Consider the following 13710-nt stretch of genomic DNA (forward strand, 5'->3'; position numbering starts at 1 on the left):
TACCATCATAATGTTTTTATTTTTTTTATTTATTTATTTATTTTGCAGTTTTAAAAGTAAATAATATCCACAATCAAAATATTTCCAAACATTCCAAAATTTCTAATATCTTTGTGTATCAGTTTGATGTTACTAGTGTCTTCTTTTTTTGTCTGCAGTTAGTGAGAAAACTTGAAACATGAAAAAAGATTATTTTAATCATAAATCAAGTCTCCATCTCATTTTATTGAGCGAGTATCAAATTTTGGGTCCTTTTAGTGTTTTACTTAAAATATATTCACCTACTTTTATCCATTTGTTCCATGGCTTTTTCGGTAACCTAATACTATAGTATTCAGTATCATACAGGCTCTCTACTGTCATTTCCTTACATGTTTTATCATAATATCTTTTTGCCTGTGTTACATTCAGGATGTACGCATGGAAATAGCTGCCTTTATTCCCATGTTATGGTCCAAAATCAGAGATGGAAAGCAATCATCCTCTGTTATGGCATGTGAAATAATGCATGCTAATGCTCCTCATAAGGACATTGACCAGACTGACTGTGACCGTTTGCAGCAACAGGTATTTGTCCAGCACTGAGCCGTGCAGTGATGTGTCTGATTCTGACAATAAATTACATCTTGCAGAAACAAAAAGGGTGTTTTAATGCAAGTTTATCAAAAGTTTATGCTCTCCCCAGACAGGGGTCTCTGAAGCTTCACCCACTGAGTCGGTCCAAGAGCTTTGTGAAACACTCACACTGAAGAAATCCTCCATCCTCCCAACACAGCAGATAGATGAGACAGAAGAAACACAGGAAACACAAGCCATCGACCCAGAGTCAACCACTGACTGGTAAGACAACACATGAGTTCAGTAAGTTTAAAATAGCAGATGCAACAAATACGTAAGTGGACAAATGTCATATCTGAATTATATTAGATGTATGACCATTCAGGTATGACATGAACATAATTATTGTGCCACCAAATATTCTTGTTTGGCTTTCAAATCTCAGGTATAACCGCATGTACTGGAAATAAAATGTTGAAAAGTCAGGATTTAAAACCAAACAAACCAAATCCTAGGAAAAAAAAGGGACTAATATGGCTTATGATGCAAAATAAAACAATCATTTTACATATTGACTTAAATATGATCTTCAAAGCTTATGATAAGAACAGTACCCATAGCAGTGGTCTGGTAGACAAAAATAAGTACCTGCCGTCCCTAACCAATCAGAATCACACAAAGCATGTAATAATACAGGGTGGGGAAGCAAAATTTACAATGAACATTTAGTTGTTTTTTCTCAGCAGGCACTACATCAGTTGTTTTGAAACCAAACATATATTGATGTCATAATCATACCTAACACTATTATCCATACCTTTTCACAAACTTTTGCCCATATGAGTAATCAGGAAAGCAAACGTCAAAGAGTGTGTGATTTGCTGAATGCACTCGTCACACCAAAGGAGATTTCAAAAATAGTTGGAGTGTCCATAAAGACTGTTTATAATGTAAAGAAGAGAATGACTATGAGCAAAACTATTACGAGAAAGTCTGGAAGATTCTATTAAAGAAAAATGGGAGAAGTTGTCACCCGAATATTTGAGGAACACTTGCGCAAGTTTCAGGAAGCGTGTGAAGGCAGTTATTGAGAAAGAAGGACACATAGAATAAAAACATTTTCTATTATGTACATTTTCTTGTGGCAAATAAATTCTCATGACTTTCAATAAACTAATTGGTCATACACTGTCTTTCAATCCCTGCCTCAAAATATTGTAAATTTTGCTTCCTCACCCTGTATGTAAATAGTAAATAGAGAATACCTCTTCCAAGTAAAGTAAATTGTATTCAGAATGACAGCATCATTGAATTAACCCATAAAGACCCAAACAGCCACGGGTGACCAAAGTAACTCTTTAATACCTGTTGATCCACTAATCCTATTAATACATGTAAATAATTTTTGTAAAATGCAGTAAATGGAGAAACTTGTTTTATGTTCGATTAATGATATATTTTGTTGAAAAAGTCACCTTTCTTCAGTTTTCTCTGTTTCTGATATATTGAAACATAACTTTAATCTTAGCTTTTATGAACATCGATATGATCAGAAAATTAAATGTAGGAAAATACAGTTTATTTATACTGAAAAAACATATAATACAGAGGAAAATATTATAATAAATGGTGTTAAATTAATTAATAATAAGAAAAATGGCTAGAATCATGTGGAAACAGCCACAGAAGAAGCACTGGGTCTTTATGGGTTAAACAGACAGATGATTGATTAACAGTCTTCATTGTATAATCCTATTGTTCCTAAAGCGATGGCTGAGTGGTTCTAACTGACTGACCTCGACCTCCCACTGATGAACATTTCTGAACTCAGCAGGGGACGGCAGCTCAGTGGAAACACCCCACTGAGAGCAACTGGCACGCCGGTCAACCCACTGCAGAGCAACAAACTCCCAGAGAAACCATGCGTGGACAGCCCACAGCAAGAGCAGTCACCTGTGGACAGCACACTGCCAGTTCACAGTGGAGATCAGGATGTCACAGCGGAGTCTGAAGACCACCTTAGGAGACCGAGAGACTGTTGGAGATCTGCACAAAACCCGAGGAAACATCAAGAGAAAGAGGAACTGCTGAATGCTCGTCTGTGGCAGGTCTCAGAGAGCAAACAGCCTCATTTACAGGTACAAAGAATGCAGATCATTTCATACTAATTGCTTTGTGGTTAATTTTCTTGATTAATGTAACTAGGTGAACACGTTTTACTGTGTGTTCTCCAAGTTGTTGCCATGTATGCATCTTTGAAAGTCTTTTTTTATATATACAATTAATACGGAAATTAATGCACCATTGCCCATAAAGTTGGAATTAAATCTTTTTACCTCTTCTCATGAAATGATTGTGACAATGTGATTTATTCTTGGTAGATAAAGTGTAACTGGGACTCTGTATGTAATCATTGCTCCTGATCAAAAGTGATTACTGATGTGTATAAATAGGAATAAAAAGAGGAATGTGTCTGAAAATTTAATTATTCCAACTTTATGGGCAATGGTGTAGCTTGTAGAAACCATGTACAGTTATTTTCTGCTCCAGTTTGGGGCACTTTTGTTTTTTATATTAATTTGTTTTTAATATGACTACCATACATGTCAGTATGTCACTATACATAATAACTCACTATACATAATAATTGGGACCAAGCAGTTGAGTGCTGTATGTGGCATCAAAAAATGTTTTTGTAATTTAACAAACACATGAGGAGATTGATATTAAGCACATTTTACCATCTTAGCATACTATATAACAATAAAGTGTATATTATTAGCCTCATAGCATAATTGTCATAGCAAACATCATATTTTTTTTCAGGTTATAGCCAATGTTGACAAATGAAGCAGCAGTGTTAGGAGAGTACATTTACACAGATATCACAATTTGCCCAAAAATATGACAATTGTGCTATGAGGCTAATTAATCAATCAATCAATTAATCAAATTTTATTTATATAGTGCCAAATCATAACAAGACATGACACTTCACATATAGAACTGGTCGAAACCAGACTCTCAAGCCAATTTACAGAAACCCACCAGAACCCTCCAGGCTAATGATATGTATAGCACTTTTCATACAAGAAATTAAATATATCCAGTGTTTTATATGAAAGGTATAGTATGATCTTAAAAACAGAAATAAAATGCTGTAATATGTAAATTAAGCACATAATCTGTTTGATTAGATAAAATCATCTTGGAAGTAGAATGCACACAAGATGGAAGACGAAAACCCACAGAGTAAAATAAAGTTATAAAATGGAAAAACATCTGAAAATGGAAAAAAAAAATGTTTCCCCTATTAGTCTGCAGGCCTTCTACCTTTAGAAACTTAGTTAAAGTAAATATACATTGTGCTCTGTTTCAGTTTTTGTGTTCTTTAATTTGGTAACAGGTTTTGCTTTACATGGACATAAAGTATATGACCTACAGTGCAATTAAATACATGTAAGTTGATGCAGTTAAGACACCTATATGAATCTCTTACTCTCGACATGTACCATTTAAAGCTGTCTGTGCTTAAGTCTCCTCTGTGAGACTCCCATGCAGCAGTTTGATTGGCTGTGACTGACACTCAGAAGTCGTAGCGGCTGTAGCCCTCTAATCCCCAGTAATTGGATAGGCTTGGCGCTCCATCTTTTCCTTACTGGACCGTTACTATCCAACTCCCCCATCTCCCAGGCGGTTGTTGGGGCCGACACCGTGGGAACCAGACAGGAGGCGGAGTGGATGATCATCCCAGAGACGGATACTCCACCACAGGATGAGCACCCCTCCAGACAGGAAGTGCTGGAAAGGTATAGGATGATATCTGACTCAGGCATTTTTACATTTTCTGCCATTTGTAATATTAGGAAGTGTTTATACATATGTTTTTAACTCAGACCTGATAGAGGAGGTAGATGAGGTTTTTTGTATTACTCCCAGTTGTCATAGAAATATGGATGTATGACAACTCCATCATTACTTTTTACTTTTTTTAAATTTAGCAGATAGTTGAGAACATTTCGCCCACCAAAAACATAGTCGTGCTTTTACTGAGCAGATGACAGGACTTCACATCTCAAAACATTGACTTAATGATTCTCATTATCCTTGTAGCGCCACATTATGTAATAATGGTGCAATATGTAATAATGTAATAATTTTTCACCTCATTATTTAATATTGCCTTTTTTGTAATAATATGCCACATTTTGTAATAAAATTCTTGAATGCATTTTATAATAAACCTTGCCACATTTTGTAATAACTTAGTACATATTGCAACGGTTATTACAAAATGTGTGTGTTGCGCTTTTTTTTTTTAAGAAAATGTCATAATTTGGTGCATTATGTAATAAACCATCGAAAAACCAAATGTATGCCTTAATTGGAAAAACCATCATACCAGCAGAACAACATCAAACATTCCACTTTTATTCTTTTTTGTTTTGTTTAAATTTAATCACTTTTTCAATCTCTTCTTATAGAACTAAACACTGGTGTGATATCCTGCAAATAGCAATAAATCAAATTATTCATAACTCAAAATGAGACATTCTGATTACAGATTTTGAATCAGCTTATTTGAATCAGCTTACCCAATTTCAGTAAATTTGATTATTTCTCTTCTGGTACAAAATCATTCCTGACTCCTGTAATTAGACTAAAAAACTCTAAATTATATATATATAAAAAACTTAAATAAACCAGTATATCCAAACACATCCAGCAGCCATGGACCTATTCATCTGTTAACTCAATATAATATGGTGATAATTTTTAGCCTCTGCATTATTTTTTAAGTAGTACTCAGCATAAGGACAGTTTATTTTGACAAGTAAAATACATTAGTTCTACTGTTTTTGTGCCAGTGTGACATGTTTAGAAGGTCCCTGTGACCTGATGGAGTCTGCAGATGACCAGATATCACTGATGACCGAAAACCTGAGCAGGATCATCAGAACGCCTGTGAACATCTCCTCCTTGACCTTGGCTGATCCCACAATGATATCTGACTTAAAGGTGCATCTATGCTTCGCTCCAACATTATCACAACTTGTAGACTGACGGTTGTAAACACTGTGATTAATATCTGATATGTTACACAGGACCTGGATGACAGGATGCAGTATGAAATGAGAAAGCTTTTAGATCGAATCAGTGAAGAGGAAAAACAGAAGCCTGAAGCTGCTTCTTCCCTCTGCCAGGCTCTTCATCATCTGAAACAGCTCCGACAGCAGCTGGAGGACACTCAGTCAGCTGCTCAGGCTCTGGATCACTTTCTGGCCACAGTGAGGGAAGTCGAGGCTGAGTTCCCAAACTTGTTGGCAAACCAAGACAGCAAAAGGCAGCAGACTGAGGCAGACCAGGAGACAGAAATGCAGCAGAGGTTTCAGTCTGTTCTGGAACAATCAGGTGGTGTTGACAGTGCTTTGAAAGCAGCAGGGCTGGTGTTAACCATGGATGGTACAAATGTGACATGCCAGGATGTGGTGACACTATTTAGGAATGCCAGAAAGAGGAAAGACAAGGGAAATGTACTGGTTCTTCAGGAAAAAGAGCAGGTGCAAGATTATAAAGAGGTGAATCGAATGGAAACGGAGCAGGTAATGACAGGGGATGTTTTACTGCAGGGGCAAGTGCAACAGCATCCTTCTGCAAGTAGGATGGAGGAGGAATCAATGTCAAAAACACAAAAGGATCAGAAGGATGGAGAGAGTGGTAAAAAGGCACAAAGTGAGGGACTGCATAAGGCTCAAACATGGAAGGCTGATGGAGAAGCTGTAAAGTCCAGGAGCCGAAGAAGAAGACGAAGAACAAGAGAGGTTGATAAAGAGGGAGAAGAGGAGAGTCTGGTTCAGAGGAGAACGGCCCTGATAGAATCACTGAGGGAGTTACAGGGAGCAGCTGAGCAGCTTGGTTTACAGGAGCCAACCCTACCTGCTCTGCAGAGAAGGTAATCAGATCAACAGTCAGATCTACTGTACCTTCCAACATATTTCTTTTTTGTTTAGATTGTTTAGGACTGAATGACATGACTCATTAGTTGAGTTCATAGTACATACCACATTAGCGCAAATAATCTGAGCAGTGATTGTTCAGTTTTCCCACATTTGCTGTTGCAAAAATAATTTAAAAAAATTAATTGGAAAACCTTGGACTGATTTGTCATATTATTATTTGGTCTATACTGATGTAATTTGGTCACTGAATATTGAACTGGCATCATCACTCTATGTGTCAGATTCTATATTTGGATGTTTTTATACATTTTAAGACCATAACAAACCTCTTGCAGCATAAATGAAGTCTAGTGGTCCCCATATTGTTTTTTTCCCACACAATTCTTTCTGTTAGAAAAATAGATGGAGCTTGACTCTGACTAAGTAAATTAATAACAACTGGCTAACTCATTCTTAACTTGTCCTTAGTGTGTAGTTGTTTTAGTCTTGAAACATAGAAACTCAGGACAACTTGTAATGTGTGAACAGCAAAAAACAAGTGGAAGCTGTGCTGCATCATACGATACCATCAATTAAATTAAGCATCTGCAAAAGTATCACATGAGCGAACATCATCAGAAAATCAGAAATGGTAAATGATGTGTCTTGGAATGTCATAACATAACACTCAGGGTTCATATTGTATTTCCAGTGTGTTTAATCTGTGTGCTTGTCATTTTGGTTTGTTCCACTACAGGACTCGTGCCTTGATGGGGTTGGAGAACCGCCTTGCTGGTCATCTGTCTGAGCTGCAGGACATCCGAGAAACATCACAATCAGAAAACCAGGATGTGGTTCAGGGATTCTGTGATTCAGAGGTGGAAAATGTTTGGGACGTAACGACAAAAGCTATAACTGAACGGTAAAGCTAAAAACTTTATTGTTTATATTATTCATAAAGGATTTCTTTGAGTCAGTTTGTGTTAGATTTATGACTTTCATACATGTGTGTTGTTTGATGCGTGGATCACATACAGGCTGGATCAATGCCGCGTCCTAACAGAGCTGCTGAAGAGGTTCCAGAGTATTCGTGGTGACATAAGTGGTACTCTGCAGAGCGCGGAAAACACCATCAGTGAACAGTCCTCCTACATGGGAAAGGAGAACCTGCAGAGACTCCACACTAAGGTCAATTATGCTGTTGAATCAGAAATCAACTGTGGTTTTTGTTCTGTCACCGTAACAAAAAATGCAGCTTCTGTGATTTTCTTTTTTCAATGTTAACTTTGTATGTTTGTAATATGACAGGTCCAGGAGGTTAAAGCAGAGCTGAATGGCCTTGGGGACAGGATTGAGGAGGTGCGAAGTGTCTGCAGGCAGCTTTACACTCATTTACGTCAGATTCCAGACTGTGTTTTCATCCCATTTGAAGAAGAGGCTGATGCTCTCATGGACCGTTGGCTGGATGTAAGTTCACCATCTACAAAGACTGAATTCAACACCATCGACAATAACAATACACTTAATTATGCTTTTAAGTAAGGACCCCTGGAGTGGCCATGGGTAGAATAAAGTGCATGATTTTCATGTGTGTGAGAGGGTTTTGTACCATATTTTGATTAATTTGTGATAACAAGATAAATGTATTTTGATTAATTTGTGATAACAAGATAAATGTATTTACAGAGAGCCAGGGCGACATTTCCCACCTTTCTCTGCAAAGCATGAAGTGTGCTCCACCTGGTTTGAAGTTGGAAAGCCATTTATAGGTTTAACTTCCTGTATCAATAACTTAAAACTAAAATGTGAAACATATGCTTTTATCAACAACAAGCTACAAACCAGTTTCCATCAAAATAAGATGACATATTACATAGGCTTTGAGTGGAGAATGTATGGAAAGTCTGCAAAGTGCAACATAGAAAAGAAATACTGAATAAATGATCAAAACATCTGAACATGGGCATGAATTAAACAAATGCATCCATCCAAGCTGGCAATGATTTTTTTTTTTTTTTTTTTACAAATATCTCGGATTGGTGATGGTAAAGATAGACCGCTGTGTAGAGTCTTCAGCTCCATAACATCCCAAAGATTCTCAGTGGGGTTCAGGTCTGGACTCTGTAGTGGTGTAATTATTCATTAGAAGGCTTTGACCTTTTTTGCTTGGTATTATCCAGGTGAGGATGTGTATTTTTATACTTATTCTCTGTAGTCATTACACAGTAGCGCCAAGATTTTGTGTTTTGCTCTTTTTGCCTATGCAGAATAGTCAGTCCTTTTTAATCCTCTTGCAGATTTGACCCCCAAAATGAATTCAGTACTATTGATAATTGATTTAAAATTGTGCAAAATTGTGGCTTTATTTTTTTATTTGCAGTATTTGGGACTTTAAAGATTGACTCACACACCTTCTTACAGATATCAGAAAGAGCAGATTCTCATCTTGAAAACTTACACCTCAGCCTGACTCGCTGGGACGGAGTTCTCCAGCTGGGGGCGGAGGTAGAGAGCTGGACCATCAATAAACTATCAGTGTTTGCTCAGTCTCCATCTTTTCAGACAGAGGAGGACATTAAGGCCTTGCAGGTATTCCTGTTTTCCTGCTTATCATTCTGTAATACACAGATTCAGACCTTGCTACATCACCTCATGGGAAATTAAAAGCTCTTCTGCAGTTGCTCTGAGCAGTGATCACCTCCCTCACTCTGTCTCCAGGATGAGATTGAGGCCCAGGAGGAGAGTATGGAGTGTTTCTACCGAAGAACCATTGAAATTCAGGCACTGCTTCAAAGTACAGAGCCCCCACTGGAGCTGCAGGTACTGCACCAAGTTCTGGTTCAGTTTGAGGCTGTTAGGATCTACAGATACAGTGATTATACAAATAAATTAAGCTGGTTTTATTTGGTTTCATCATTAGTGTTTTATGCGCAAATGTAAAAACAGCTGATTTTTTTTGCATTTGGTTTCTGTTAGATTGTGATAAAATACTGGCCTCTCTAGTTTGGAGTTACATTACAGCTACATTTTATAACTTCTTAAAATGTTGGCTATAGATTGATGTACATAAAGCTACAAGGGAGATGTCAGTGGAGGTTTCTCATTTTATTTCCTTTGGATTAGGTGGTAGAGCACCAAATGAAGAAGAAGATGGAGGAGCTGAAGGAGCTTGTTTCTGAAGCTGTGGATGTTTATAGGGGGATGGTGGCTGCAAAGGAACATGTAACTAACAGGATGACTGAATGTTTTGAGTCTCTACAGAAGATTCAGGATTCCCTCCTCACTCTCGCTGCCCCAGATGCTACAACAGTACTTGCAAAACTCAAGGTAAGAACATAAATATGATGAATGAACATTTGCATTTCTTTAAAGCTTTGAACCTTTCACAGTGTAAAGTGGTAACAATGTAAAAGAATGAGTCGCATCAATTAAATGCAAAGAAACATGAAGAAAATCTCCAACTTTGTGTATTGAGATCTCATACCAAAGTTTAAGGCATGAATCATATGTTTCACTGTATGGTCATTTTTTTTATTTGATAAAGTAACTTCTTTAAAGTAAAAGTCTGGACTTTAAACATTGCTTTATAACATTTCTAAATGTATGAAATAAATGCAAAAATAATCATTTTAATGATTTTTAAAATAATAAATAGTTATGCACCAGCAACTTCTTACAAACTATTGCTGAACTCATCATAGATGGACTTCTGGATCGCTGACATTGATGCAGCTGTTTGAGTCAGTATCACATAAATAACAAAGACAAATAATGGTGCAATGCAAATAACCATATGAAAGTTTTTTGTTTGTTTGTTTGTTTTTTTTTACTTTTTGGATGTACCTATACACTTTGAACACATTGCATATTGTTAGCCTCATAGCATAATTCCCTAAATCCTATTATTGACCAAATTGTGATATCTGTGTAATTTTACTCTCCTAACACTGCTGATTTATTTTCCGTCACTGGCTATGGCCTGAAAAACATATGACTTAGGCAATTATGTTATGAGTCTAATGTTATGTTTGTTAAGGACAATAAAACTACTGATATTGTTTGTTTCTGCTGCAGGAAAAACACAGTTTATCAAACACACTCACTAATAGTTGGTCAGTTTCTCAGTATGTTTTGTAAAGATTGTCATGCAATGACATCTGATCAAGTAACACAGAATGAAATAACACAGAATGACTACAATAAAAGTAAAGATATTTACATTATAAAAATGGTGTCTGTAAAATATGAAAATACACAACTTTAGACCTCACAGTGGCACCAATAAAAACAGACAGCCTCTTTTCACAAGACTATTTTTTTCATAATCATGTAATATTTATATGTTATATAAGTTATAAGTTAATGATTATATATATTTCATGTTTGTACACCATATTTAGACACTATTGTGGTTGTGATTTGAGTTCTTTTTCCACCGTAGGATCTGTGTTTGCAGCTTCAGACCCATGATGACCAGATGGAGAGTCTACAGGAGGATCTGCATGTCATGGCTTCTATAGTGAGTGTAGACAGCCTACAGAGTCTGTCTGATGGATGGAACGAACTGCAGGACAAAGTCAGAGCCACCCATCAGCTCTTCTCTGAGGTGGAAGAACAGACACACAGGAATATCTGGACTGTGGACAGGTACAAGGTGTCATATTTAGTTGTTTCTTAACAGGTTTTGCTGTTGTAAAGTGGACAAACCTTCACAACTGCAGTGAAATCCAGTCTCTAACTATGGACAATAACAGGCTTCACTTACACAGTACAAAAACTGGATGAAAGAGTTGCTAGTATGGTACTTCTAAACACTTAAAATGTGTTACAAAGTGTGTCATGAGGATCTGCAAAACAGGAAAAACCACAGTATCCCTGAATGGACAAAATATTTAAAGAGTGGAAGAAAGAACAGTTGAAAACATGTGAGATAAATAGTTTTTATATCGTGAAGCCTCTAATTTAAATTAATTAGAAGACTGAAAGAATGCAGGAGAAGTCTAACCTGTTTTTCAGTTGTCTGTCCTGTTTGCAGCGGCAGGTGCTTACTGTGATTTCTGAGTGTGTGTCCTTACTCTTGTAATCATCGTGTATGTGTTGTAGGCTGCAAAGAGAACATGAGCATTTGGAACAACGGCTGAAAGCTGCAGAGGATCCAGGTGTCTTAAAAGAAGTAGTTCTGGAAGAAAGGTAAACTATTTTCTAATTGAACAGCTCAGTGTGTCAGTAAACTGTCGTACAAAAGCCTGGTTAAGACCATGTTCATACAATGCTTTATGCAAAGAAGTGGAGGCAGGATTTTTTCACCAACATGTTTCAAAAGAGAAAAAGATAAAGGGCACTGTGTGTACAGATTGGATTAGATCAACCCTGAATGTAATACATAGAAAACAGTACTTTTTTTTTCAGCATTGAAGTAAAGATGCTGACAATAGGTGCACAGTTGTTAACAATATGCAGTTGTTTGGTGTTGTAGTTAAGCAACGCTGACTAAAGAGTCAGGAATGATGAAGGTCGTACAGCCTGTATTTCACTCGTAATGACTGACTCATCCTTAACTACGACTGTTTATGGCAACACAAAAGACTGGAAGATTTAAGAACAGAGCTTTATAATTACCTGTTATGTGATTTTTGCACAATTAATCATGCAAAGTATGTGATATATCAGAACACACTTACCAAAACTACCAGTGAATCAACACTATGTACCCACAGACTATATCACTCACTGAATAAAATATAGGCCTAAAGCGTATTGTTTACACACATCTGTATTATGGTATCATCAACTTTTATTCTTCAAAACAAAACTTAAAGCCATTTATTTTGACAGTTGGACAAAATACCACTTTGTCTTATAACCTCCATAAGCTGCAGCTCTGTTTTTAGATGAAAAACATCCACAGTAAAATCAAAAATCCCCCCTATTTGTTCAGTTTGTGTCGTCAGTAGCTGCAATAAAGATCTGTTTGGAAGCGTCCAAACAGGGTCAGAATTGTCACAGTTTAGTCTGAACATTGGATCGACAAGCAGTGAACTTAGCAAAGATAATAACACCACATAATAACTTTATACCTTCATAAGCCTCAGAATAAAACTCATTTGTGTTGAAGAAATGCTGTGATTTTATTATCAAACTCCATTCCTTTCATTTAGAGCTGTGTCCAGTGGTGAAAACAGTAGTGCTTCTAGCTTTTATCACTTTGTCACTTTTTTTGACTCTAAAAGTTGTTTCTTAATAGTTCTCATCCCATCGCAACACCTTCTGATGTTTCAGTCAAACTAGTACCTGCAGTGTTAGTTTTCATCACAATGGTAGACCAGCAGACTCACTACTCCCTCTAGTGGTCACATAAACCATGTCTTTGGCATAACTTCAGAGCTCTTCACTCTAAACACACTAATAACACTTTTAGGTAATTTTTTAATACTTGTAAATAGAAATACTTTATATAGTCCCAAAAATGCAAAATGGGGAATTAAGTTATGATGTTTAAAATTACTTTTTTTCCTGTTTAAATGAGTTCAAGGTTGTGATACATTTCCTCTGTTTTCTTTTTCCACATTAGACCTTGGTGGTTCTACACTGACAAAGGCAAAGCTCAGTTTAAACCGACTCACTCATATGAAAAGTCACTAAATGAGCTGTAACTGAGCTTCACATTTCTGCTCTTTTTTCGACTCTGCAGGGAAAGGACAGAGGCCTTCAGTCTTCTTGTGTCACAGTTAAAAAGCAGCGTATTTCAGCAGTCTGCGCTGATTGAAGAGAGTGGCAAACTGCTAGAGCGATACCACAGCTTTGAAGCAAACATACTAGGCAACCCTGTGGAGAAGCAGAAACCTTTGAGTAAAGATACAGACGCGGTTCAAGCTCAACTCTGTGTCGGAGATGTGAGACAACCTGATGCTCCAGTCTCTGGAAAACCCAGTACCCAGAGTCCTATAGAGCAGAGACTGCAACATGTTAAAGTAAGAAAATTCAGCTATTCAGGCATTTTAAGACGGTATTCAAGATTTCAAATACCTAAAAGGTTTTTCACCAAATAGCTATCATTTCCTGCTCTCCTTACAAAAGTAGTAGCAATAAGAGATGGTTTAAATGGTTTAAAGTGTTTCTCCTGTGCAGCAGTTCATACAGGTGTGGTTACGCTAATCTGTTGTTTCTGTCTCTGTACATTTGTCTCTACTTGTTTCTCACAAAGGAGTGTCCA

General features: G+C 36.9%; 1 protein-coding gene across 1 annotated transcript in view; it reads left to right on the forward strand.

The window, feature by feature from the left end:
- The first annotated feature begins 4266 nt into the window (after positions 1-4266).
- The window catches only part of syne2a (spectrin repeat containing, nuclear envelope 2a), a 93836-nt gene continuing 84392 nt past the window's right edge, over positions 4267-13710 (forward strand). The window contains exons 1-12 of the mRNA XM_030128355.1: positions 4267-4367; positions 5427-5577; positions 5664-6511; positions 7255-7419; positions 7535-7685; positions 7806-7964; positions 8919-9086; positions 9216-9317; positions 9621-9824; positions 10939-11144; positions 11601-11687; positions 13189-13468. Of these exons, the coding sequence (XP_029984215.1) occupies positions 4300-4367; positions 5427-5577; positions 5664-6511; positions 7255-7419; positions 7535-7685; positions 7806-7964; positions 8919-9086; positions 9216-9317; positions 9621-9824; positions 10939-11144; positions 11601-11687; positions 13189-13468 (2589 nt within the window). The 5' untranslated portion in view covers positions 4267-4299. The remainder of the gene's footprint in view (positions 4368-5426; positions 5578-5663; positions 6512-7254; positions 7420-7534; positions 7686-7805; positions 7965-8918; positions 9087-9215; positions 9318-9620; positions 9825-10938; positions 11145-11600; positions 11688-13188; positions 13469-13710) is intronic.

This window comes from Sphaeramia orbicularis, chromosome 24, assembly GCF_902148855.1.
Source record: "Sphaeramia orbicularis chromosome 24, fSphaOr1.1, whole genome shotgun sequence".
NCBI lineage: Eukaryota > Metazoa > Chordata > Actinopteri > Kurtiformes > Apogonidae > Sphaeramia > Sphaeramia orbicularis.